A 27,659-nucleotide genomic window follows, 5' to 3' on the forward strand; every position below is an offset into this window, starting at 1 on the left:
GGGAGGACAGTATTAGTAGCCTATTATAAACCAGCGTCTTAATTCATGGCATACAGGAAACGCCAGCCAACCAAGTCTCACCTGGCGGAACACCTTCCCTGACGTACCCTCGGAACACTTCCTCCGTGAAGACGGGTTTGTTATCATTCTGATCGAGAACCTGAATTATGATTTCCATTGGCTCTTCCACAGACGCGCCGTTCGAAGACACCGCGTGAGACTGGAGCTGCATCGGAAACGTGTGGTTAATGAGGACATTTTATTTAAGGGTGATGAGGTTGGGTCCAACGTATGTACTGGCAGATCCAGGAATACAGTCAGCAGGAGCGGTTCTTGGTGCGGGCAAGCAGGCCTGCCGCCTACCCGCACCCCGCTCCAGCGGACGCTGTTGGCTGCGTGGGTGTCCGCTGCAGCCGGCTCCAGTGACAGACGCTAGAGGTCAGTATTGACCTCTAGTGTCTGTGCGGCGCTGCTATGGGAGAGACGTCATGACGTCTCTCCCATAGAGAGGAGCCGCGGGAGGCCAGAGACGGAGCATCAGCAGCGGCGGTCGGGAAGCAGGAGCGTGTCAGTGGTATTTTTTTGTGTGTGACAGCGACAGGGGGCACAGCAGCAGAGGGCACGACTACAGGGGGCACAGCAGCAGCAGGCGGCACAATTACAGGGGGCAAAGCAACAGAGGACAATTTACTGCAGTCAGTCAGGTCATCAGGTGGTACGCCCAATGTTCCAGTAGACAACTGACCTTGTCACATGCTCAATGGAATTGGTGGACGTTTCTGGCACACGTTTATAGTCATCAACAAATTACACCCGCACCCGATGCTGGAGAAGTGGAGGGGCTTCATGTGCCATCAGCAGAGGCGCAGACACTCACCGTATACACTGCACATTCCTCACGGTCCAAAGGCTTGGTCACCAGCATCTGGCCAGTCCCCTTCTCGATGCGGAAGATTCCCACAGGCGGAGTGTCTGCGCCTGGCCCCGTAATGCTGTAGAAAATCCCTGGTCCTTTATTGGATTTGATCTGGAATAAAAACAGCAAGGCGAGAAGTTCATCGTCACCCCCATGCACGCCAAACGCCCCCGATAAGTTGCTACAGGAACACCAGTCTTTACCTGTACTAGCTTTTTAGGGAATTCCCCCCTCTGGTTCTCCGGCAGAGTGATGGGTGGGATCACCCACTCCCTTTTCTTCCTCTTCAGGCCAGTCGGTGTGTCTGGGAAGGCCAGCAGGGGTAACTTGCCTTTACGCTGTCCTTTCTGCAGAAGGGAGGAGAAAGACAGGTCACACAATGCACAGGAGCTGCCCAGAGGGACTGCAGGAGCGGAGAACATGAAGAGAATGACTTCTGCAAATTGCAGGGCTACGCTGCTCCAACTCATCATGCTGGAGACGGATTGGTGGGTAAGTCAAGTTGATTCAAAGACATGAAATCCAGCATTGGGTGGTGCTCGCCAGGCCAACATTCCACCTTCTCACTTACACAATGTCCAAATCTGTCTGCTAGTCTATACACCACCAACACTGAGCCTAAGCCAGCAGGTGGCAATGTTTTTGATACCCCCTTGTCCGCCGGTATGATTCATGCCAAGTAGGACTAATGTGTAGGGAAGTAGGGGAGGAGGACTGGAGTCATTGATGTGAAAGGGGGTGACTCAACGGATCAAGCAGACACTATGGGGTCGATTCAATCCACCGACAATTGAATAGCGCCGGGAGTTAGCTCCCGTCGCTATTCAATTCAGCTCAAGTTAAGTCGGCGAAGGCCCGTTCTCCCGGACTTAACAGGTTGAATTGTCGGGAGAACAGGCATTCTCCAACTTAACTCCCCGCCGCAATGCTGATTCCCGACTTCAGCCTCGCGCCGGCAGCACTTTTGTCGGATTTCTTCTCTCATCCCCCGGGGATGACAGAAGAATTCCCAACAATTGAGGGTCACTTATCGCTGTATTGAATAGCGCCAGGAGCTAATTCCCGGCGCTATTCAACTGTCAGTGAATTGAATCGACCCCACTGTATTTTGCATTACACGGAGTCCATGAAATACAGACCCAAGTGGAGGACGCCAGTAAGGGGTTGTCCTGTGGCCTTATAAGTGCGTCATTAGAGGAGACTACAGTCTAACATCGCCAGCTGCGCATACCTCTTTAGATCGCTTTAATCTCTTTACCGCGACTGCGGTGGAGAACTTGTTCCCGTGTGCATCCCACGTAGTGACGGAAAACCGGATGTCTGGGCCGTGTAGATTCACGTGTCGTTTTGCTGTCAAACTGCCATCGGTCAGCACCAAGAAGCGGGGATCGCTGACATCATACTTCACGTGTTTCCGCGGAGCGCACTCAACAAAATGTACTGTAGATAAAAACAAAATATATATAATTTTTTATATTTTTGTTAACTACATGACAATTTATTTATGACCCCTTATTTATACAGCGCACACATATGCAGCAGTGTGTTACAGAGAGTATTTGGCCATTCACATCAGTCCGTGCCCCAGAGGAGCTTACAATCTATATTCCCTACCACATGTTCACGCAGACACAGTCATGCTAGGGTTAATTTGGTCAGGAGCCAATTAACTTACCTGTAGATATTTGGAATGTGGGAGGAAACCGGAGTACCCGGAGGAAACCCACGCAAGTGCGGGGAGAATATACAAACTCCACACAGTTAGGGCCATGGCGGTAATGGAACCCATGACCTCAGTGCCGTGAGGCAGTAATGCTAACCACTACACCATCCGTGCTGCCCACTAGAACAGCTAAAGAGATTTCAGCCAACGTTCCTCGGGCAACTGCAACCGCAGTCATGTGATCTGCGTTCTGTAGCGGGAGGTTTAATGCAACACATTAGCTGGGATACCCCTTTAAATCTTCAGCATACACCTGGCAGAGACAACAGAACTTGGCAGGAACACACAAAGCTCTGCCCTTCACAGCGCTTCTTATGTTCTTCAGTGTTTAGCCGTGACTGTGCAGCCATTTCCGGCACATTTAGCAATCTTTAAGAGAACAGCGCCCCCGTACAATTTCCATGTCATCGTTGTGCCTCCGCACTCAGGGATGAGAGCAGGACAGGCAGGAAACAAGCCGCCGCCTCGTCACACCTGAGTATCTGAGTGTGGCTCATCCATAAAAGCGGTATACTGAACACAGGTGCACCGCCTGTAATAACAGAGCATGGCCATAGTGGGCCTGCAGCCATCTCAAAGGCTAAATGTTGACGCATCAATTGAAATTGTGCAATCGGATGTTGTTCCTAAAGCGGCCATTGAATGGTTACCTAGTTTCACGAGCTCCAAGCCTACGATGATCCCACACATACCAAATAACCTGCATTTACACCACTGCCAAGCACACACAGAGTCAACTTTATTGGCCAGATATACTTGCGTATACTAGGAATTTGTCTTCAGTTTGCTATACAACAAGTAGGTAACAGAAAAGCAGGGGGGGCGGGGACGGACAAGTAAAGTCACACAGATAGGCATACCGTAGGGACACAAGTGAGTTACATGTACGTCTAGTCAGTCAATGTTCAGGAGTTCAGCAGGCGGACCGCTTGGGGAAAGAAACTTTTGAGGCTTCTGGTGGACCCGGTGGGGACGGCCCTGTAACACCTGCCTGAAGGAAGCAAGTTAAACATGTCGTGGCCAGGGAGTAGCTGGTCCTTTACTATCTTCGTTGCCTGCTTTTTAGCTCTGGACAGGTACAGGTCCTGGACTGAGGGAAAGTAGGCCCCGATCTTCTCTGCGGTTCTGACCACCTTTTGGAGCCTGCATCTGTCCCTCGCGCTGGCGGAGCCATACCAGTATCGAGGAGCACAGTACCGACTCCACAATCGCGGAGTAGAAGAGGAGCAGAAGCTTCTGTGGGATGTTGAACTTCCTTAGTTGGAGGAAGAACAATCTCTGCTGCGCTTTCCCGACAATGGCGTCAGTGTTGGACCCCCATTTAAGGTCCCGGGAGATTGTGGTCCCTAGAAACTTGTAGTCCATTAGCGATACCACACTGTCAGCAATTGTTAGCAGAGGTCAGAGGCGTAACTAGGGTAGGGCGAGTGGGGCACGTGCCCTGGGCGCCTTGGCAGGCCCAGGAGAGGGGGGCGCTGCCGCCGGCCAGGGCATCATGCCCCACTCGCCCCCGTCACGCCGAAATGTGAAGGGAGGAGAGCGCAGCGTCTCTCCCTCCCCTCACTGCCCTGCCAGCAGTGCTGCTGTGTCCGGTCTCCGGCGGCGTTAGCCAATCAGAGCTTGCGGCGCCATTTTCCATCTTGCCCTGGGCTCCGAAAACCCTAGTTACGCCTCTGGCAGAGGTGCACTAGCTGACTTCTTCCTGAAGTCCACTATTATCTCTAGAGTTTTGAGGGGGTTGACCTCAAGGTTGTTGTGGCTGCACCACTGGGCCAACCGGTCTACTTCCCAAGTCCTATTACATAACCGCTATTAGTCAGGCATATATTTTAGAAACCAGTTTAACCAGAACAGAATTATTGAAGGAAAAATAAAAAATAAATAATATTAAAAACACAAAAAAGTATGTTGTGACCATTTATAACCTAAGCGGGTTAAGGGGTCTATTCATGAAGCAGTGAAAAGTGTGGAAAAAAGTGAGCCAGTGGAGAAGTTGCCTATGGCAACCAATCAGCTGCTCTGTACAGTTGTATAGTATGCAAATTATAAATGTTACTTGAATGCTGATTGGTTGCCATGGGCAACTTCTCCATTGGCTCACTTCTCCACACTTTTCACCGCTTCATGAACAGACCCCTAAAGGTTCTATGACGAGCATTTCCAGCCAGTGCCTACCCAAAGCTTTGGCTGCACTATACCCAGACAGTAGGTGCGTTAGACTGCATGAATATTTATATGCTGGACCACTGCTTTGGCATGAAGATGTCCGGCGAGAGACCTGCAATGATCTCAGAGGAAGATGCTCCATCAGGAAAGACTTGACCATTATACCTCCCAACAGACCAGAAAAACTAGGTGGACGTCTGTCAAATGCCACCCTGCCCCATCCTGTTCCCTTTGAAGTTCTCCGCGCACACAATGAAAAGTGGATGAGGCATACGTTTACCGCTATGCAGAGTACCCGCAAATGGAACTCCCCAGCTGATTGGGACAACGCAGCAGCGGTCAGGGAGGCAGGACAGAGCCCTTATGGACTGTCCCAACAAAAACAGGCCAGTTGGGAGGCAGCTATAAGGCCTTTCCCTAACAATCTGAAGTCCATCATTCTACAACGAGATACATTTACAGACTGACAACAGTGAAATCATTTAAAAAGGGGGTGTGGTATATTTAGTTGACATTGATGAAGTGTCGACAATTGGTGGTGTTGCGATGCGGCTGTTCTGGCAGTAAGAACCAGAACCATGCGGCTTGTGTTCCAGCTTCAGTCGCAGTTTAGTGACCAAAGCCACAGCGCAGTATGTCCCTACCCCTAAAATCACCCTTCTGCAAAGTGTTGGCATTTCACCTGTCAACACGTACAGCGTTGACATAACTTGAAACTGTGGTGTGAACATGCTGACCGTATTTACAGAGGGTGCCTATCACATGACTGTCCAAATCCAGTAATAAATTACACCGATCGCCATTAGTTATTGAGGTTGCAAGAATCTACTTAGTTACTGCAGGAAGCCGCCAGAAATACCTTATAGCCGAGGACAGGTTTTGGAATGTTCTACACATAGTTCTTCAGGAAGAGAACGCTACAGACTAGTGCAGACATAGGACGGAAAACCCAAACACGCCAAAGGCCCTATGTACAAGCTGCACAGCCCTCTATGGACACACAGGATCCCGGCAGTCAAAATACAGACGTCAGAATGCCGACGCTACCTGGAATGCCGACATCCAGAATAGGGTCACAAGCCTGGAGCCGGATTGTACCATTTCCCAGAGCGATTAGCCACAGACCAGCACAACACTCACAATAGCAGGGGTGGGGTACGGTTATAACTTTAACCAACAACCCAAAACCGCAGCTGCCGGCTAGCAGTGCCAGATGCGGTGACCAAGACATAGAGCAAAGGAAAAAGGTAAAATTATTATGCTATGTAATGGCCCAAGGAGACACCCACCCCCCTCCCCCCAAACCCATTGACCAAACTCGTGCCTCAAGTAATGAGCTACTTAAGGGCAGGAAGCCTCATAAGATTATCCAGCGAGATATCTCACAGGCCTGACTGCGAGACAATGGCATCTCCATGGGAGGTGTGGTGACGACAGGTAAACACTGGAAGCTTTGTGCTCGCCCTAAACAAAAGGTGACATTGTGCAGAACAGGGGGCAGCCACACAAAGGACGGCAACTCCTTCACCACAAGAACGTCCTCTAATAGCCTGCATGGCACTTTATCTCGCTGGTCCCGCGCTTCATCTACCGATAGTCATCTGAGCACAGGTCACTACCTCTGCAGCCTATTACTATAGCAGGCATAACACTCGCCCGGCCGGGTCCTAGAAGCCGAACAATCCTGCTCATGTCACCCACAAGGCCGCTGCCTCACCTGTGAGGAGGACACAGAAGCCATTGTGATCACATGGTGTACAGCTCACGCACACACCACCAAGACTCCGCCAGGGAACTTTATATGCAGATGTGCGCAGTGTTTTGTTGTCTGGCCACCATTGTGGAGCCTGGCAAATACAAAATACGTTGGCAATATAGTGGACAGAGCCCACTGCTAGTCTGTCATGCTCAAGAACGTTGTGTAAGAGGGATGAGAATCACCCCAAGGCTCTGACTTTGATGTACACACACAGCTCCCTCTATATAGCCAGGGATTTACTGGAGAGTGTTCCGAGCCTCGTGCGCCATCTACCCGCAATTTAACCCTTTCATGACCAAGACTCGAAGCAGCGAAGATACAAGATTCCTTTGATAAGAGCCACCAATAGATCCCGAGTTCTGTATTAGGATAAGACCTTCTTGTAGGGCAGTGCTTCCCAACCTCAGCACCCAGGGAACACTAACAGGCCAGGTTTTACAGATATCCATACTCGAGCAGAGATGGTTACATCAAAATAACTGAGGTAATTAATACCCCGTTCACACTGCACAAATAACCCAGCATCGACACGGTATTTTGCTGGGTCGACACAGGTGGCTGTGCTGTGTTAAAGGGTCACTGCCGAATTACCGTGTCGCTTGACCCGGTAACTCAACCCAGGAATAAGGAAGGGTTATTGCAGAGTCAGGCGCAGTGGGAACGGGTTACCCGTTCAAAGCATAGGAAGTCGCGGCGCGAAGATTCTCTCATCTCCCAGCGCCACCTCCACGCCAGCCTCCTATGCTGGCTCCGCCCCCATCCCAGCATATTGGTGGGTTGGGATGCCAGTTGTACCTGAAAAAGATCTGTTCCCAATTCCCGGGTGCGACCTGGCAACTGCAATCTGAACGGAGTATAAAATTACCTGTGCTCAAGTAGGACTATCCTTAAAACATGGCCTGTTATGAGTGTCTTGAGAACAGAGGATGGGTAATATTGGATAAAATGGAACAATACTATATCACCATGTTACTGCCACTAATAACCCTGTAACGCAACGGCTGGTGTCTGATCTATATTGGGATTAGCAGAGAAGATCTGCTGACCGCTGCCCTGCGGGCTGGCATGTGACATCTGCTGGGCATCACAGAGAAACAGGGCACAATGAGACGTTTATGCAGCGCTGCCTCCCTGACAAGCCCCAAGACTAGGACAGTGGCTGAGGACAGCAAATGCTAGCACCCAGCTTATCTCCAAAGAGCAGCACGGTGCAGAAAGTAACATTGCAGCTTCTTTACAGCGGGGAACGGTTACCAGTTTGTTAGTTCACATTCACTTCTAGAAAATTCTCAGAATGGAGAACAAACAATTGGGAAAATCCCCCACACTGCACAGTCTAACATCTGACAGGTTGGAGTAAGATGTAAATAATTAATGGAAACTGCACGCCAAATGCCCCGACAAGATGCTTTAGTAAATTTACCCCAACGTGTGGCATATTACTACCTGCGCAGGACCGCACGCCCTTAGTTTCTCCTACGAGCAACACATAGGCCTGTCTATAGTATCAGTGTGCACAGCCATATTACACCACAGTACTGTAGAGGTGTGACAAGGCGACAGCCTCATCTGTTCCAACAATGACCAGTTCAATCATCAAAGTAATTGAGTGTCAGCGACTTCCTGCCTGGGCTTCCCAGGAGGGGAAACAGTCTGCAGTAAAACCAGATTACACCTCACTGCTAAGCACCTGCTTACTGCCAGGACAGTCCGGCGGCACGGCCATTTACATGGCGCGCTGAGAAACGGCGCACAGCCTTCTATGTACACTGCGCTGGATACTGTGTTACCGAATTAAGCCTTGGAGAGAATTTCATAAAAAGTTGATGCTTTTATAATTTATCCTTAGTGATTCCTCTGTATAATAACAGGGATTATAGCAAATATACAGCTGAATCCCGCATCCTGTGTTCTAGAGGAAGGTGCGTCGGTGTCGCAGGGGTTGTGTATCCCCAAAAGCTATGTATGCAATCCAATGGTATCTAGCTCACCATCCTGGGGGTGTCTCTTCAGGATCCCGCTGCTGCTGTTTTCCAGTCTGTGTACTTAGGGGGGAGACAATCAGCTGCTTACTGCCATGTTACAGGCTGTGTTTTAAAAATGACAGTTAGGAGCTGATTGGCCGGTACTTTATATCCATGTAAGGCTTAGTAAATAGACCCCTTAATTCTCTCTACCGATCTATACATTGTAGGAAGTAGGTGGAGTACCATCACTAAACCCACGCAAACAGATTTAATACATACAAACTCCACACAGATGGTACCCTGGTGTAGTTAGGAGGCACAGCCCAAGCACCAAGAGGCAGCAACACTAACCACAGTGCCACCGAGTTTTTATCAATCCAAATTTCCCATACTGTTAGAATGTAGTCTTAGTGAGGGGGTGGAGGACCGCCCGCAGTATCGTCACAGACCTCTGGCCAATGACTGCCATCAGCCATTAACCGTACTAAGCATGCGCTCCCATTATATCACCAAGCTGCCGGTATCATGGTTACAGCATTTGAGTTCTTCCGTGTTAATTAATCTTCATTATTCGCTAAATAATTTCCTCGTAATCTAAAACACAACTCATCTCCTGATATACTCTGTGCTGCTGGGGACCCTGCTCCTCCCACTATATAACTCTCAGTCTGTGGCTTCCTGCTGCCTCCATTCCCCTCCTCACATCATGTCACTGCCCCCGTCACACGCAGACCTGTCCTCTCCGACACATCACTCATCTGATATACTCTGTGCTGCTGTTGGGTACTGTGACTAAGGTCTAACCATCTTCTGCTATGAAGTCTCTCTCCTGCGTGCCCACCACCCTAGCAAAAAACGCATTTGCGGACAAAATGTAGGCTAGCCCGGGGGCAGAAAGGAGCCATGCAGCCTATGGGAAGGAAAACCCCACCCAGATGTTGAAGGTAGATAGAAGCAGAGTTAAATATTCATAAAGCTGCGTGTACACGGCCTTAAGAGCTTTTTACTCCTGCATTAGTTTTCCTGACAGCCGAGGGGTTATTGAGAGATGTCAAAGTCTTCCATGCAATTGATACAGTTACGGGAAAGAAACATCTATTTCTGAATGGCTACACCCCCAGCCAGGCTACAATCTATAGCCAGCCCGCAATGTGCACAAGTAACACCGGAACAGTCTACATACACCCCCCAGCCAGGCTACAATCTATAGCCAGCCCGCAACGTGCACAAGTAACACACTATATACACCCCCAGCCAGGATACAATCTATAGCCAGCCCGCAACATGCACAAGTAACACAACCTGCAGGAGGGACCAGGGGAGGCCAGAACCTCAGCCCCACACCAGCTAAACAGAAACATTCTACATACACCCCCAGCCAGGCTACAATCTATAGCCAGCCCGCAACGTGCACAAGTAACACAACCTGCAGGAGGGACCAGAACCTCAGCCCCACACCAACTAAACAGGAACATTCTACATACACCCCCAGCCAGGCTACAAGCTATAGCCAGCCTGCAACGTGCACAAGTAACAGGAACATTCTATATACACCCAATCTGCTCCCGATCAGCATTTCAGATGCACGGGTTACAAATCAGGGTTCAGGATCTAGGGCAGGAAGCGAGTCTAGACTGAAAGCCACTTGTCAAGCACCAAGATCTAGTTCTGAAAAGGGAGAGCCGTCCTTGGCGATACTAGCTGTTTATGTTAGTACATATGGGATAAGTATAGTCGCGGTAAGTGGTGGGATGTACAGGGCAAGGTTAGTACATCCCAGCCAGATTGAGAGATCACTTATGTGCAATGTAAAGCCTCATTTAGGAGTGTGCAGCCAATGCAAGAAGTGGAACCGAAATGAGAGTTCCCCATAGAGAGGTCCTAGCACCACTAGGTATCTGCCAGGTATACTGGGTGCCTGAATAACGGGCGGTGCGCAGGCCTGGCAGAGCGGCAGCAGACGGACATGGATCAGAGGTTCTGGCTGCAGTAACTGGAAGGCTTCCGGCCATGCGACAATGCATTTTCCACGTCACACGTTAATTACTATGAAAAAACTACAGCCGGAAAAGAAACACACCCGCGCCCTGTTATGCCCACATTACGCTCCGTGCCAGCTGGTGACAACAAGTGCCAGCAACAATTATCTTACTATTTTGTATACACGTACTGTATTAATATTGGCACGCAGCTGGTACCATGCATAATATGGGTAAATCCAAGCACGGGCATGTGCCCTTAGTTTACCGTCCGTCTCAAAATCATGCCTAGTGTCACCGTGGCAGCTGCCCATCATGGCTACACAAGGCCATCTTGCCCACACACCAGCCCGTCTATAGGTTACCTGGGGCGGGAACACAGTCACTGAAGTCCCAGGGCGTGTGAAGCACACCCGCTAGTGAAGGGACTTGCAGAGACTCCGGATGCCTCGTGGACGGGCTGCAAGCTTACAAGTTCTCAAAACGGGTATGGGTTGACTCAACTTAGGTCGACCACTGAAGATCGACATGAGTTTTGGACTGTTTTTTGGTGTCGTTTTCTTCGTAAAAAAAAAAGTGACGGGGAACCCCAATTAGTGCACCGTGTCCCCACACATGGCGAGCGTACTTCGGGCAAGGTGCCTCGCTTGCCACAGGTTACCGTTCGTATCCTAGTCCACGTAGATTGTCAAGTATGGAAAAAAAAACAAAATGAAAAAATCATGTTGACCTAACGACCGTATCCCCTCAAAACTCCTCACACTTTTATCCGCTAGATACACGGATTTGCAGCGGCGTTAATAAGCGCTGACCATTCTCGCAAAAAAAAAAATCAAAAAAGCCACAAACACATCAGAATCGCTAAGCACACACGGAGTACAGTAAAGCGTTTGCAGCTTCCACCAATGTAGCGAAACGCACACAACGCATAGGCCGCCCGCTGGCACACAAGCTCAGCTGCAACGCCCCATCACTGGCCTGAGGGTGAGTGGCTACAGAGGGTCACAGAAATGGGGCTATATGCTTTTAAAAGCGGCCATGGGTGTAATCCTGACCACGTTGTACTTTCCTTGTACAGCCAATTGTTACACATTAGATCTAACACAATCCGGTACATGTGTAAGGAATAGACATTACAGCTGCCTCTTGCTACTGAAATCAGATTACACGGCCCTCAGAAAACATTTCCTCCAACACTCATTAGGCATGTCAAGGTTAATAGCCTGAGCTCGTTATATCAATTCCCAAGGTTACACGGCTTAGAATATATCCAGAGAAAAGTACATTTCAACAATCCACGTCAGAGTGCGGAGCAGAGAGGCGGCATCGTGCTGCTAATGATGCATTAACGTCCAGCGCACAGAGACTGGTGTCAACCTGCGGCAATTCCCATCTAGCACCAACTCACAAGTCAGAGCGGCGATTTACAGGTTAGAGGAATGACTGAGCTGCGATGCTCCAGTAGCCGCCAGGTGCAATGGTGGTACAGCCAGTAGCTGCAGAACCTAACGCTGGGCATGTTCCGTCTGATGCATTGCTGGCCAGAGGAACCACCATTAGAGGTGCGACACTCCAGTAGCCATCTGCAGGCTGCCAGTGATCTATAGCAGAGCCGCCAGGTGCAACGGTAGTACAGCCAGTAGCTGCAGCACCCAACGCTGGGCATGTTCCGTCTGATGCATAGCTGCCCAGTGGAACCACCATTAGAGCTGTGACGCTCCAGTAGCCATCTGCTGGCTGCCAGTGATCTATAGCAGAGCCGCCAGGTGCAATGGTGGTACAGCATTACTTGCTCACACTCAAAATGACAGGACTTTATCAGGGCTGCACCCTCTGTGGAATGCCCTCCCACGCACAATAAGACTTGCCTCTAGTCTCCAAACCTTTAAACGTTCCCTGAAAACTCATCTCTTCAGACAAGCCTATCCAATTCCAGACCCACCCACATAACCTCCAGTGCTTCCCTATCTAATTACATCCTCTCTGTACAGAACACGCAACATCACATATCTTGTCTTTCTTTACTCTCACACCCTCCTGACCCTTGGCCAACATTGCGGGGTGATCATATCTTACAACCCATTAAGAAACTAGCAATCTGATGGACCATTATGTAATAGGTAGTATCTATCCTTGTGTATCAATGCCTATTTCCCTATAGATTGTAAGCTTGCGAGCAGGGCCTTCCTACCTCTGTCTGTCTGTTGTTACCCAGTTCTGTTCTATTACTGTTGTTCTAATTGTAAAGCGCAACGGAATATGCTGCGCTATATAAGACAATGTTAATAAAATAAGATTTTACTCACCGGTAAATCTATTTCTCGTAGTCCGTAGTGGATGCTGGGGACTCCGTAAGGACCATGGGGAATAGCGGCTCCGCAGGAGACTGGGCACAGCTAAGAAAGATTTAGGACTACCTGGTGTGCACTGGCTCCTCCCACTATGACCCTCCTCCAGACTTCAGTAAGGATACTGTGCCCGGAAGAGCTGACACAATAAGGAAGGATTTTGAATCCCGGGTAAGACTCATACCAGCCACACCAATCACACCGTATAACTCGTGATAATATACCAGGTTAACAGTATGAACACAACAGAGCCTCTCAAAAGATGGGTCAACAATAACCCTTGTAGTTAACAATAACTATATACAAGTATTGCAGACAGTCCGCACTTGGGACGGGCGCCCAGCATCCACTACGGACTACGAGAAATAGATTTACCGGTGAGTAAAATCTTATTTTCTCTGACGTCCTAGTGGATGCTGGGGACTCCGTAAGGACCATGGGGATTATACCAAAGCTCCCAAACGGGCGGGAGAGTGCGGATGACTCTGCAGCACCGAATGAGAGAACTCAAGGTCCTCCTCAGCCAGGGTATCAAATTTGTAGAATTTTGCAAACGTGTTTGCCCCTGACCAAGTAGCAGCTCTGCAAAGTTGTAAAGCCGAGACCCCTCAGGCAGCCGCCCAAGAAGAGCCCACTTTCCTCGTGGAATGGGCTTTTACAGATTTAGGCTGCGGCAGGCCAGCCACAGAATGCGCAAGCTGAATTGTGCTACAAATCCAGCGAGCAATAGTCTGCTTTGAAGCAGGAGCACCCAGCTTGTTGGGTGCATGCAGGATAAACAGCGAGTCAGTCTTCCTGACTCCAGCCGTCCTGGAAACATAAGTTTTCAAGGCCCTGACTACGTCCAGTAACTTGGAGTCCTCCAAGTCCCTAGTAGCCGCAGGCACCACGATAGGTTGGTTCAAGTGAAAAGCTGATACCACCTTAAGAAGAAACTGGGGACGAGTCCTCAATTCTGCCCTATCCATATGGAAAATCAAATAGGGGCTTTTACATGACAAAGCCGCCAATTCTGACACACGCCTTGCCGAAGCCAAGGCCAAAAGCATGACCACTTTCCACGTGAGATATTTTAAATCCACGGTTTTGAGTGGCTCAAACCAATGTGACTTTAGGAAACCCAACACCACGTTGAGGTCCCACGGTGCCACAAAAGGAGGCTGAATATGCAGCACTCCCTTGACAAATGTCTGAACTTCAGGCAGTGAAGCCAGTTCTTTTTGGAAGAAATCGACAGAGCCGAAATCTGGACCTTAATGGAACCCAGTTTTAGGCCCATAGTCACCCCTGACTGTAGGAAGTGCAGAAATCTACCTAGCTGGAATTCCTCCGTTGGGGCCTTCCTGGCCTCACACCACGCAACATATTTTCGCCATATGCGGTGATAATGTTGTACGGTTGCATCTTTTCTAGCTTTAATAAGCGTAGGAATGACTTCCTCCGGAATACCCTTTTCTTTTAGGATCCGGTGTTCAACCGCCATGCCGTCAAACGCAGCCGCGGTAAGTCTTGGAACAGACAGGGCCCCTGCAGCAGCAGGTCCTGTCTGAGCGGCAGAGGCCATGGGTCCTCTGAGATCATTTCTTGAAGTTCCGGGTACCAAGCTCGTCTTGGCCAATCCGGAACAATGAGTACAGTTCTTACTCCTCTTCTCCTTATTATCCTCAGTACCTTGGGTATGAGAGGAAGAGGAGGGAACACATAAACCGACCGGTACACCCACGGTGTCACTAGAGCGTCCACAGCTATCGCCTGAGGGTCTCTTGACCTGGCGCAATATTTTTCTAGCTTTTTGTTTAAGCGGGACGCCATCATGTCCACCTGTGGCTTTTCCCAACGGTTTACAATCAGTTGGAAGACTTCTGGATGAAGTCCCCACTCTCCCGGGTGGAGGTCGTGCCTGCTGAGGAAGTCTGCTTCCCAGTTGTCCACACCCGGAATGAACACTGCTGACAGTGCTAACACGTGATTTTCCGCCCATCGGAGAATCCTTGTGGCTTCTGCCATCGCCGTCCTGCTTCTTGTGCCGCCCTGTCGATTTACATGGGCGACAGCCGTGATGTTGTCTGACTGGATCAGAACCGGCTGGTTTTGAAGCAGGGGCTTTGCTTGAAGATGCGATCCGGACCATTGGTCCAACAGGTCCCACTGAAAGGTTCTGGCATGGAACCTGCCGAATGGAATCGCTTCGTAGGAAGCTACCATCTTTCCCAGGACTCGCGTGCATTGATGCACCGACACCTGTTTTGGTTTCAAGAGGCCTCTCACTAGAGACGACAGCTCCTTGGCTTTCTCCTCTGGGAGAAACACTTTTTTCTGGACTGTGTCCAGAATCATCCCCAGGAACAGTAGACGTGTCGCCGGAACCAGCTGAGACTTTGGAATATTCAGAATCCAACCGTGCTGGTGTAGCATCTCCTGAGATAATGCTACGCCGACCAACAACTGCTCCCTGGACCTTGCCCTTATCAGGAGATCGTCCAAGTATGGGACAATTAAAACTCCCTTTTTCCGAAGGAGTATCATCATTTCGGCCATTACCTTGGTAAATACCCTCGGTGCCGTGGACAGTCCGAACGGCAACGTCTGGAATTGGTAATGACAATCCTGTACCACAAATCTGAGGTACTCCTGGTGAGGATGGTAAATGGGGACATGCAGGTAAGCATCCTTGATGTCCAGAGATACCATGTAATCTCCCTCTTCCAGGCTTGCAATAACCGCCCTGAGCGATTCCATCTTGAACTTGAATTTTCTTAAATATGTGTTCAAGGATTTCAAATTTAAAATGGGTCTCACCGAACCGTCCGGTTTCGGTACCACAAACATTGTGGAATAGTAACCCCGTCCTTGTTGAAGTAGGGGCACCTTGACTATCACCTGCTGGGAATACAGCTTGTGAATTGCCTCTAACACAGCCTCCCTTTCTGAAGGAGTCGTTGGTAAGGCAGATTTGAGGAAACGGCAGGGGGGGGGGGGGGGGATGTCTCGAATTCCAGCCTGTACCCCTGAGATACCACTTGAAGGATCCAGGGATCTACCTTTGAGCGAGCCCCTGAAGTTTTTTAGACGGCCCCCACCGTACCTGGCTCCGCCTGCTCTGAGCCCCAGCGTCATGCGGCGGACTTAGCAGAAGAAGCGGGGGAGGACTTTTGTTCCTGGGAAGTGGCTGTATGCTGCAGCTTTTTTCCCCTACCCCTGCCTCTGGGCAGAAAGGACGCGCCTCTACCCCGTCTGCTCTTTTGGGGGCGAAAGGACTGCACCTGATAATACGGCGCTCTCTTTGGTTGTGAGGGGACATGTGGCAAAAACGCTGACTTCCCAGCTGTTGCTGTGGACACTAAGTCTGAAAGACCATCCCCGAACAACTCCTCACCCTTTTAAGGCAAAACTTCCATGTGCCTTTTGGAATCTGCATCACCTGTCCACTGCCGGGTCCATAACCCTCTCCTGGCACAAATGGACAGTGCACTTATTTTTGATGCCAGCCGGCAAATATCCCTCTGTGCATCTCTTATGTAAAAGACAGAGTCTTTAATATGCTCGTGTGTGTGTGTGTGTGTGTGTGTGTGTGTGTGTGTGTGTGTGTGTGTGTGTGTGTGTGTGTGTGTGTGTGTGTGTGTGTGTGTGTGTGTGTGTGTGTGTGTGTGTGTATGTATGTATGTATGTATGTATGTATGTATGTATGTATGTATGTATATATATATATATATATATATATATATATATATATATATATATATATATATATATATATATATATATATATATATATATATATATATATATATATATATATATATATATATATATATATATATATCTTTTTGGAGAGCCTCCTGCTTTCTGTCAGCAGGTTCCTTTAGGGCGGCCGTATCCTGGGACGGCAGTGCCACCTTTTTTGATAAGCACGTAAGTGCTTTATCCACCCTAGGGGGTGTTTCCCAACGTGACCTATCCTCTGGCGGGAAAGGGTACGCCATTAGTAATTTTTTTGAAATTACGAATTTTTTATCGGGGGAAGCCCACGCTAGTTCACACACTTCATTCAATTCTTCAGAAGGGGGAAAAACTACTGGTAGTTTTTTCTCCCCAAACATAATACCCTTTTTTGTGGTACCTGGGGTCACCTCAGAAATGTGCAAAACATTTTTCATTGCCTCAATCATATAACGAGTGGCCCTATTTGACATTACATTTGTCTCGTCGTCGACACTGGTATCAGTATCCGTGTCGACATCTGTGTCTGCCATCTGAGGTAGCGGGCGTTTTAGAGCCCCTGATGACTTTTGAGACGTCTGGGCAGGCACGGGCTGAGAAGCCGGCTGCCCCGCATTTGGCATGTCGTCAATTTTTTTATGTAAGGAGTCGACACTTTCGCGTAATTCCTTCCACAAGTCCATCCACTCCGGTGTCTGCCCCGCAGGGGGTGACAACACATTTATAGGCACCTGCTCCTCCTCCACATAAGTCTCCTCATCAAACATGTCGACACAGCCGTACCGACACACCGCACACACACAGGGAATGCTCTGACAGAAGACAGGACCCCACAAAGCCCTTTGGGGAGACAGAGTATGCCAGCACACACCAGAGCGCTATATAAATCAGGGATTAACTAAATTATATCCCCTTATAGCTGCTATATGTATATTGCGCCTAAATTTAGTGCCCCCTCTCTCTTTTTTACCCTTTTCTGTAGTGTAGACTGCAGGGGAGAGCCAGGGAGCTTCCTTCCAGCGGAGCTGTGAGGGAGAAATGGCGCCAGTGTGCTGAGGGAGATAGCTCCGCCCCTTTTTCGGCTGACTTTTCTCCCGCTTTTTTATGGATTCTGGCAGGGGTATTTATCACATATATAGCCTCTGGGGCTATATATTGTGATATATTTGCCAGCCAAGGTGTATTTATTGCTTCTCAGGGCGCCCCCCCCCAGCGCCCTGCACCCTCAGTGACCGGAGTGTGAAGTGTGCATGAGGAGCAATGGCGCACAGCTGCAGTGCTGTGCGCTACCTTGGTGAAGACTGATGTCTTCTGCCGCCGATTTTCCAGATTCTTCTTGCTTCTGGCTCGGTAAGGGGGCCGGCGGCGCGGCTCCGGGACCGAACACCAATGGCCGGTTCCATGCGGTCGATCCCTCTGGAGCTAATGGTGTCCAGTAGCCTAAGAAGCCCAAGCTACCACCAGTTAGGTAGGTTCGCTTCTTCTCCCCTTAGTCCCTCGCTGCAGTGAGTCTGTTACCAGCAGATCTCACTGTAAAATAAAAAACCTAAAATATACTTTCTCTCTAGGAGCTCAGGAGAGCCCCTAGTGTGCATCCAGCTCAGCCGGGCACAGGATTCTAACTGAAGTCTGGAGGAGGGTCATAGTGGGAGGAGCCAGTGCACACCAGGTAGTCCTAAATCTTTCTTAGCTGTGCCCAGTCTCCTGCGGAGCCGCTATTCCCCATGGTCCTTACGGAGTCCCCAGCATCCACTAGGACGTCAGAGAAATAATAAATACAGCCAGTAGCTGCAGCAACTAACTCTGGGCATGTTCCGTCTGATGCATTGCTGGCCAGAGGAACCACCATTAGAGCTGCAACGCTCCAGTAGCCATCTGCAGGCTGCCAGTGATCTATAGCAGAGCCACCAGGTGCAATGGTGGTACAACGAGTAGCTGCAGCACCTAACGCTGGCCATGTTCCATCTGATGCATTGCTGGCCAGAGGAACCACCATTAGAGGTGCGACACTCCAGTAGCCATCTGCAGGCTGCCAGTGATCTATAGCAGAGCCGCCAGGTGCAACGGTAGTACAGCCAGTAGCTGCAGCACCCAACGCTGGGCATGTTCCGTCTGATGCATAGCTGCCCAGTGGAACCACCATTAGAGCTGTGACGCTCCAGTAGCCATCTGCTGGCTGCCAATGATCTATAGCAGAGCCGCCAGGTGCAATGGTGGTACAACGAGTAGCTGCAGCACCTAACGCTGGCCATGTTCTGTCTGGGGCATAGCCGGCCATTGGAACCAGCAAGTGACGTAGCTGTAAGGATCTTTGTTCTGGTGGGTCAATGACCCCACGTGTGCTCCCCTCCGTGTATGGGGTAAATGGCTGATACAGATACATCATGCATCTGTCCTCACCAGGACATTAGCCACCATCAGCAGGAATCCCAGCTAAATGTGACGGGGAAACCTACCGACAGCCACAATGCACTGAGAAACGCCTTCTGGATTCACGTCAGACATCTATATTCTGGATATAAAGCAAGAACCAGCCAGCAGCAGCGAGTCCAGTAGGGAGGTGACACAGGCGATTCTAGCACCTGCACCTTCAGGAAATGGGCAATATTGGTGCTTTAATAGAGCACATTTTATATACAAATGTGACAGAAGGGTTACCGTAACATGGGCCGAGACAGCATTTCTGCTCAAAGCGTTATTTTACTTTCACAGTCAAAATTCTGAAGTGACCCCTTTAACGGAATGACCCCCGCCCCAATGTTCATGAAGAGACTGCAGGCAGAGCATGTGTGGACCTGGCTGCTATTGGCCAACAGATATTGCGCCGACACAAGCATAAACAGCAATCCGCTGATAAGATGTTCCGCTATCCGATCCCCGTGGCTGGATTATGGTGAGGCCCGCCACCTGTGACCCTGCGGCTTTTCACTTAAGCTGGGTATACACCCTATGTCAGTGGTTCTCACACTGTGTGCGGTGACACCCTGGGGTGCCTCAGGGTACTTGCAGGGGTGCCCTGGACTGGTGGCCCGGAACCAAATAAAATTTATGGTCAATTGTAATAGGCAAAACCAGTGCTTGAGGCGGCCAATCATATATGTGGATAAACCGTAGCAAATCCTGTCCCTCACCCCATAACTGACCCTGAGGATGACGCACAGTATAAACACCATTTACTTTAATATCTCAATAAGATACTTTTGCCAAAGGGGTGCTGTGAAAAAAATTCTGATACTCTAGGACGCAGCGATTCAGAGAAGTTGGGAACCACCAGTCTAGGCATTTGCCAGGCCGATTAACAGAGATAGGCTGATCAGCCCGATCGTTGCACAGGCGTATATGCAGGAGCGATAGCGGATAAACGTTCCTGCAACAGTCGGACCGCCTGATCCCATGGGAGACGGTACACATGAAGGCATGTGCCCAGCGTTATACTACTGTTATCAACATAACGGCCCTTTGTCTTCTGGCACAGGAATCTGTGCGAGGTTATCAGAACAATTTTAAAACCTATGTACTGCCAAATCCTCCCCCCTCCTCATTATCCAGTTATGCTGTTACTTTCTACTGCAACTCCAATAAGAGAACAAAAAAAACAAAAATTCACACACACACACACACTACCATATATTCCAGTGTGCTGGCACCTTGTTAGGACCAACGTGTGGATCTGCATGTAAACCTGCTCATATCAAGCTTTTGGGGCCAGATAAAGTGAGAGGTTGTTAGAAGAGATAACCCCATTATCCAGATAAGGGAACAATGCTGCAGGGGTTAATGTGCCACAGTATGAGAGACCAGCATATACCGATAGCCTGCACATAACCTGTAGCTCCATGTTACAGGCACATGACCCCCGTTTCCGTCGCTCCAGTCTTGTGCCTTAATGTACATTATTCTCAGCACATCATAGGACTCGGCTCCAGGCCACAAATAACCGGGAAAGTTTTGTTTTACAGCATATAAATAACCGGGAAAGTTTTGTTTTACAGCATATAGTAACTGCACAGACGGGGCGACTGTCCTGCAAGGCGGTTTTTGTTTCTGTTCTAGATAACTTTTAGCACCAGGACAAAATCTAAGTATATAACATCACCCCGTGGGGAAAACCCCCAAAACCACAGCTAACCACGCAGTTTCAGTTATCAACATACCAGGTTTTTCTTTCTGAGAAAAAAATAAAAAAACATACAAACATACACCAAGTAACGGAGGTGTGCAGTTACTATCGAGTGTACTTTTGAGCACTGTACGGCCACACTTCTCTGCATACTGTATATAGCATATCATGTAGGTGTGTAGCTTCCCAAGAATCCTTTTGATTGTCATGATGTAATTCCCAGAGAATGAAGCAGCGGCTCAGTAACCCGCATATCCCGGCCACGCAGGCAGTAGCGCAGTGCGCACTCTGACACATTTGCTTTAAGCAGAAAAGCATTTCCTTGAGCAGAACAATTAGCGTCCTGCAGGAAGCGAGATGCTACAGATAGTCTGGATTGACCGGCTGTCAACACTAAGCTTCGTTTAGGTGGGCGAGGATCAGGGTCACAGCTGTAATGAGAGACCTGATGATTGTTTATGGATAACAGACGCAGACTGTCACAACACATTTGGCTGATGAGTGTTACATTAGTCTGCAGAAGCCAGGACCCATTCCCCGCACATCAGTGTGAAGCAGGCGATACCTCCAGCCTTTGTAGACTACAAATACCAGCATGCCCAGAATAGACCGCGAGCCACAGAATCCCCATACGAGCTTAGTGCTCCTAGTTAGTGAAGGATACTTCTCTGCAATTAGCTATACATGATCTGACCAGTGAGAGATTATTAGTGGTGCACAAGTAGGACTAAAGCCACTACAATTTGCACTTCATTCTGATTATAATGGATTACTGGTGGATTTGGCCGTTTTGATAAGATTGCTGAATAAATCAGTGACTAGATAATCAGGGCTTACCTGGCAATATACAGGAGAGGCCGTCAGTCCCCACTCATAGTGACAACATGAGCTGCTAAAACAATACCCAGTACAGAGCTCCCCCTGGGGGAAGGGGCATATTTGTACAGGTGAGTCTACAGGGAAGGGAGGAGGAGGGACAATCTCTGGTAGCACCACAGGACCCAGCTGCAGACACAGCACAGCGGAAAGGCTGGACGCTCGGGGAAACCTGCAGAATACAGCAACAGATATAGTACATATGCACAGTATCCGCAGATAGCACGGACCATTGTTCCCAGCCAGCAGTATTGCAGAATAAATGTTTGTTAGATAAGGTAATGTGTACTCACGGGTCATTAAGCCAGCTCAGGGATTGTGCGGAACACTTACCAGAGAAAGACGTACTGTAAACTAGCAACACACAACCACAATATTCCATTAACCCCTAGCTGCCATTAGACAACGCAGCTTCTAATAACCATGTGCAGATCTTATTTTTAAAGTTACAAGACACCTCACCTTCCCATAACGGAGCAGCTGCAGCCATACAGGCTAAATGTCAGAGAGGAGGCCAATACAGAATTCCACTAGCCCAGTGGCTCCCAAACTAGGTGCTGAGGTGCATCGAGGCACTTGCAGGGGTGCCTCGGGTTGGAGGTCCACGACCAATACAAATTATTTATGGTCAATGTAATAGGCAAAAACAGCGCTGGCAGCTCCCCATCATACCATATGTGGCCAAATAGAAGCAAACCCTGTCCCTCACCCCATAACGGACCCAAAGGGAGACATTCGCTGGGTATGAAATGCTGACATTCTTGATGCCGGCAGTCAAAAGACCGACAGGGGGAAGGTAAATATACTTACCCTTTCACCCAATGCCCCTCTAACCATCCCTCCCATGCAGCTTAAACCTAACCCCCCTCCCCCCCACGGCTTCACATCTCCGGCGGGCCGACATACACTCGTTTGGGATCCCGCCACCTGCTTTGTAAACCTTCTCGGGATGCCGGCGCTGTTATTGCGAGCAGTGTTGGGAATCGTTGCCGGTTCCCGGATTACATTAACAAAGTTTACTTAATTGAATATTTTTTTTTTTTTTTTTTTTTTAAGAATCTCTCAAGAAACTGTAGGCCTAGCGGCGCAGTGAAAAATTCCGATCCCGCCGGGATTCAAAAAGACCCGGGAAGCCCAGCAGCAGCCATTACTTCCCATTTATGACTACTGTCAATACGATGATTGATGCTGGACTATCGCCAAGTGATTCTTTGCTGCGTGGACTGCGAGCACTTTCCATATGTCAAAACACTCTGGTGCCTTCAAATGGACATAACACATTTACTATACGGCAGCTTTTACTATTTCAGCCATATCAGCAGTCTCTTGGCTGAAGGTAAGAACTCAATAGATCCCATTACAGGAAACATAGGCGCACAAATTCTAAAGCCAAGCACACACTGGCAGATCATTGTGGTCAGACGACAATTGAGCCAATTAGTCGCCTGGTGTACCAATACCTGTGCGACACTAACTCTCTCCCTTGTAAAAATCGCCCAACTTTTTTCTGAAATCTTGAGAAACCGGACGATGGGAGAAAAAAAAAAAAAAAAAAAAAAAAAAAAAAAAAAAAGTGGGCCTCTACCACGCACTTTCCAATTGTTCCACCTGGACACGTGGTCAGATTACTGAAAATGCGCACACGCTGGCCGATGCGGAGGAGATTATGGCCGAGATTTTTGCTTTGGGGCGGCAGATCGGAAAACCAGTCGCTTGTGAGCAAGATTTTCCCCCCGATTTAATGAAACGCTGAAACAATCCTTCGTTCACACCACACAGCAGCAAATCTGCCCAATAGCTGTATAGTGTGTATTTAGCTTGAGATCCTCTGTACTACGCAGCCGGTTTGGGCAATAGGGGTAGTTTACACTGCACGCACCTGGAGCAAAACACACAATCGCCCTTTTGTTAGGCCCCATAGAAAAGAGCCAAGTACCAAAGACGGAGATCTGAAGGAGTTTCACTTGGACCATTACTGTATTGGCCGCTGCAGACTATCCACACCAGGAGATCCTGTACCCAGGGAAGGGGGCGGGAGACGGACAATACCACCTATAAAGACCGCCAGGAACTGTCCACACTGCTCCACATTAACACTTCAAAGAGCAGGCTCATTCAGATGGATTTGCAGCCCAGCCCTAGCCATTAATGAGATGCAAAACAGCAGCCACAGGGGTGATGGAGTCAAAAAAGGGGGTCACCACTTTAGTGTCACCCGTTGTATAGCGCACAGCCTATTGCAATGCCATACATTTTTGCAACATGGTTCCCACCCCAGACCGGCCTTCGCACTTTATCCTGTGCGTTGAATGAAGCCAAGGTATAAGCAGTACAAATAGGTTGTATGACATTCCCAAACCGTGATAAGGAGGCTTCTGCAAACACTCCCAAGGACAGTGCAATCGCCCCCCACACACCAGGACGACAGCGGAAGCCTTTGTATAAATCAGGTTTGCAGAGGGACTATCCCCCCCCCCCCCCCCTCCCAGTGCAGAATGTCACAACCTGGAAGGTGACCCGCAGGCCTGGGATAGAGTGTCACTCTAGGGAGTCAGACACAACAGAAACTAGGTGACAAGACATCTGTTAGGAGGGAGAGAAGCCCTCACAGGTAACCTGAGCTCTGGAATGTGAGGGTGGGGGTGGGGCGGGAGCCATGCGTTTGGGATCTTTTATTCTCGCACAGGAAAGTTGCATTGTGGGCTTGGTTTTTGTTACCATTTAAAAATCCACAACACCATACCTAGTAGTGCTGGAGGGGGGGGGAGGGGGCATCATCTGCTCAGGAGACACCAATGTGTGATACACACAAGACAATGTAACAAGTTCACATCACAAGTACAGCAGCAACTAGCCTACACACCTATGAGGCAGCAGCAACTAGCCTACACACCTCTGAGACAGCGGGGCCAGATTGTGTTCAGGTCTGCTGCATTAGTATATGGAAGATGGACGGAAATAATTACAGATTGGGAAACGGAGGCTGGTGCGCACCAAGGTCTGCAACCTCCCAGCAGGATTCATATAAATAATTAAATGGTCATCTAGTTCCTTCCGTGTGCTCCAACCACACATTACATACAGCAACTATCAATATGGATATTGTATAATGGGATCTCACAAGCGCCAGGTGCAGACGGAAAAGCAATGCAAGGTAGGGGCAGGTATACCTATAGCAACCTCAGTATACCTATAGCAACCCCACCGACCCATGCAGGGCATGCGAGATTAAACATTAAATGCAAAAAAAGAAATAAGTACTAAACTAATGGTGGGTACACACTGGTAGTTATATCTGCAGACCAATGGATCTGCAGATATATCTATAGGCGGATTGCGCAGTGCATGTTGTGCATACACACTGCCCGATCCGTTGGGCTGACGCCATGAACTGGGCGGCCATTTACATGTGCCCGCCCAGTTGAGCCGTCAATCACCACCAGCCGCTGCAGCGTGTGTGCGGGCGGTTGGCTGACCCCCACAGCGATGCACCAGTATATCTGTAGATATATTGGTCATCGTGCAAGCAGCAGGGCCGACGCGATATGTCTGTGAACTCCGTCATTCACAGACATATCGTTGGTACACACCGGCCGACGGGCCCGCCATATATCGGTCGTTCAATAGAACAGACAGTGTTGTACCCAGCATAACAAAGTACAAAACCAAAAAAAGAAACGACTTACAGTGTAAGATAATGTAGGACATGTACATGGTGTATACGGTGCAGCGAAACACTTGTGGCACCTTATACATCATCATCATCATCATCAGTTGCATCAGGGGACAGGACACTGAGATAAGCATCAAGGTGCCAGAAACTGAGGGCTAGGTCTGTTGTAGGGGAGTATGAGGTAGGAGAAAACACACGAGGGAAGAGGGACCTGCTCGTGAGAGCTTACATGCTATCATTTTAAAACCTGTAACTGTAGTGTAAAAAAAAAAAAAAAAAATATTACATTACAAATAATACACCTCTCTCTCTCCCTCTCAACAGGTTGCAACTACTCCAGCACACAAAGAGTCAAATCCATTGCAACAGAGGAAACAGAGCCAACCTGATCATTAACATCAAAGCTGCCAGGTAGAATTGTGCAATTAAGACAGCCCAGGGCTTGAGTAAACATTAACCCATTACTGCCAGCAGGAGTCACAGACACGGGTCACAGCACAGTAATAAGTGATAAAATGCAGTCACAGCTACAAGCCCCAGCAATCCCCATGGTGTGTGGGGCACAATACAGTAATAAGGGATATAATGCACGGTCACAAGCCCCAGCAATCCCCATGGTGTGTGGGGCACAATACAGTAATAAGGGATATAATGCACGGTCACAAGCCCCAGCAATCCCCATGGTGTGTGGGGCACAATACAGTAATAAGGGATATAATGCACGGTCACAAGCCCCAGCAATCCCCATGGTGTGTGGGGCACAATACAGTAATAAGGGATATAATGCACGGTCACAAGCCCCAGCAATCCCCATGGTGTGTGGGGCACAATACAGTAAGATGTAGGAGTAATACCTTTCCCCAGCTTCCTGTCCTTCTTTATCTCCTTGCGGTCTACAGCAAAGACATAGTGGCTGGAAGAGAAGCCTGGGCGGCATGCTGCGGGATCCTCGCTTGCAGAGGGCACCACCTGGAAGAGAACAGTAACATCACATAGGGGGGAAAGAGATACACCAGGGGACCCCAGGACGGTGCACGCTGGATGCATCATTAGGAGGGGTACAAGAGGAACCCAAAACTTTGAGGACTTTAATTAAAGGGAATATATGTGTAGTGCATAGACAAGACTAGCCAAGCTCCAGCAGTCAGAGAGCAGGGAGGGCAGTGCACCCCCATAGTCCTGCATAGGGGGCACTAGGGCATGTGCTGAGCACTGGGCACGGGGTGAGCAATAGGGGGCACTGGGCACGGGGTGAGCAATAGGGGGCACTGGGCACGGGGTGAGCAATAGGGGGCACTGGGCACGGGGTGAGCAATAGGGGGCACTGGGCACGGGGTGAGCAATAGGGGGCACGGGGTGAGCAATAGGGGGCACTAGGCACGGGGTGAGCAATAGGGGGCACTAGGCACGGGGTGAGCAATAGGGGGCACTAGGCACGGGGTGAGCAATAGGGGGCACTAGGCACGGGGTGAGCAATAGGGGGCACTAGGCACGGGGTGAGCAATAGGGGGCACTAGGCACGGGGTGAGCAATAGGGGGCACTAGGCACGGGGTGAGCAATAGGGGGCACTAGGCACGGGGTGAGCAATAGGGGGCACTAGGCACGGGGTGAGCAATAGGGGGCACTAGGCACGGGGTGAGCAATAGGGAGCACTAGGCACGGGGTGAGCAATAGGGAGCACTAGGCATGGGGTGAGCAATAGGGAGCACTAGGCATGGGGTGAGCAATAGGGGGCACGGGGTGAGCAATACGGAGCACTAGGCATGGGGTGGGCAATAGGGGGCACTAGGCATGGGGTGAGCAATAGGGGGCACGGGGTGAGCAATAGGGGGCACTGGGCATGGGGTGAGCAATAGGGGGCACGGGGTGAGCAATAGGGAGCACTAGGCATGTGGGGAGCACCACGCACACCGGAGAGAGTATAAGGCTCAGCAGCCCCGGCACACTCCCTCCCGCAGCAGCGGACTCACCTGTAACACGCACAGCACTCCGCACAGACACAGTGCCGGCAGGAGAAGCTTGGGACCCGCCATGGGTGCGGGTGACGGAGCCTGGCCCGGATCTCAGCCCGCGGTAACTCGCACACACTCCGCTCCGATCCGCTGCGCTCTGCAACTCTGAGAGCCCAGGTGAGCCCGGCACAGCGTGACGTAGGCAGGTACAGACTCCCATTGGCCGGGCGGCGCGTCACTCAGCCGGGGCCGGCGTGGCCCCGCCCCTGGGTGTGAGGAGCACGTGACTGACCCTGCTCTCTCTGTGGGACCCATGACTGTGGGGAGGATGTGTAACAGGGTTATCCTGCTGGCATGTCCTGCTCACCCTTGGGTGGGGTGTGTGATTCTGTCATGAATCATGATTGTACTAATTATTATAATGTGACTAGTTTGGCTGTGTATTGTGATGTTGTGTGT

The 27,659-nt window shown here is 49.8% G+C and overlaps 1 protein-coding gene across 1 annotated transcript in view; it reads right to left on the reverse strand.

Annotated features, from left to right (window-relative positions):
- Positions 1 to 27,390, reverse strand: part of LOC134969763 (EP-cadherin-like) — a 47,083-nt gene extending 19,693 nt beyond the window's left edge. The window contains exons 1-6 of the mRNA XM_063945923.1: positions 27,219 to 27,390; positions 26,102 to 26,216; positions 2,148 to 2,356; positions 1,120 to 1,263; positions 878 to 1,027; positions 82 to 226 (exon numbers count right to left, since the gene is read on the reverse strand). Coding sequence (XP_063801993.1) covers positions 82 to 226; positions 878 to 1,027; positions 1,120 to 1,263; positions 2,148 to 2,356; positions 26,102 to 26,216; positions 27,219 to 27,281 — 826 coding nt within the window. The 5' untranslated portion in view covers positions 27,282 to 27,390. The remainder of the gene's footprint in view (positions 1 to 81; positions 227 to 877; positions 1,028 to 1,119; positions 1,264 to 2,147; positions 2,357 to 26,101; positions 26,217 to 27,218) is intronic.
- Positions 27,391 to 27,659: the final 269 nt, after the last annotated feature.

The sequence above is a fragment of the Pseudophryne corroboree genome, chromosome 11, assembly GCF_028390025.1.
Source record: "Pseudophryne corroboree isolate aPseCor3 chromosome 11, aPseCor3.hap2, whole genome shotgun sequence".
NCBI classification, from domain to species: domain Eukaryota; kingdom Metazoa; phylum Chordata; class Amphibia; order Anura; family Myobatrachidae; genus Pseudophryne; species Pseudophryne corroboree.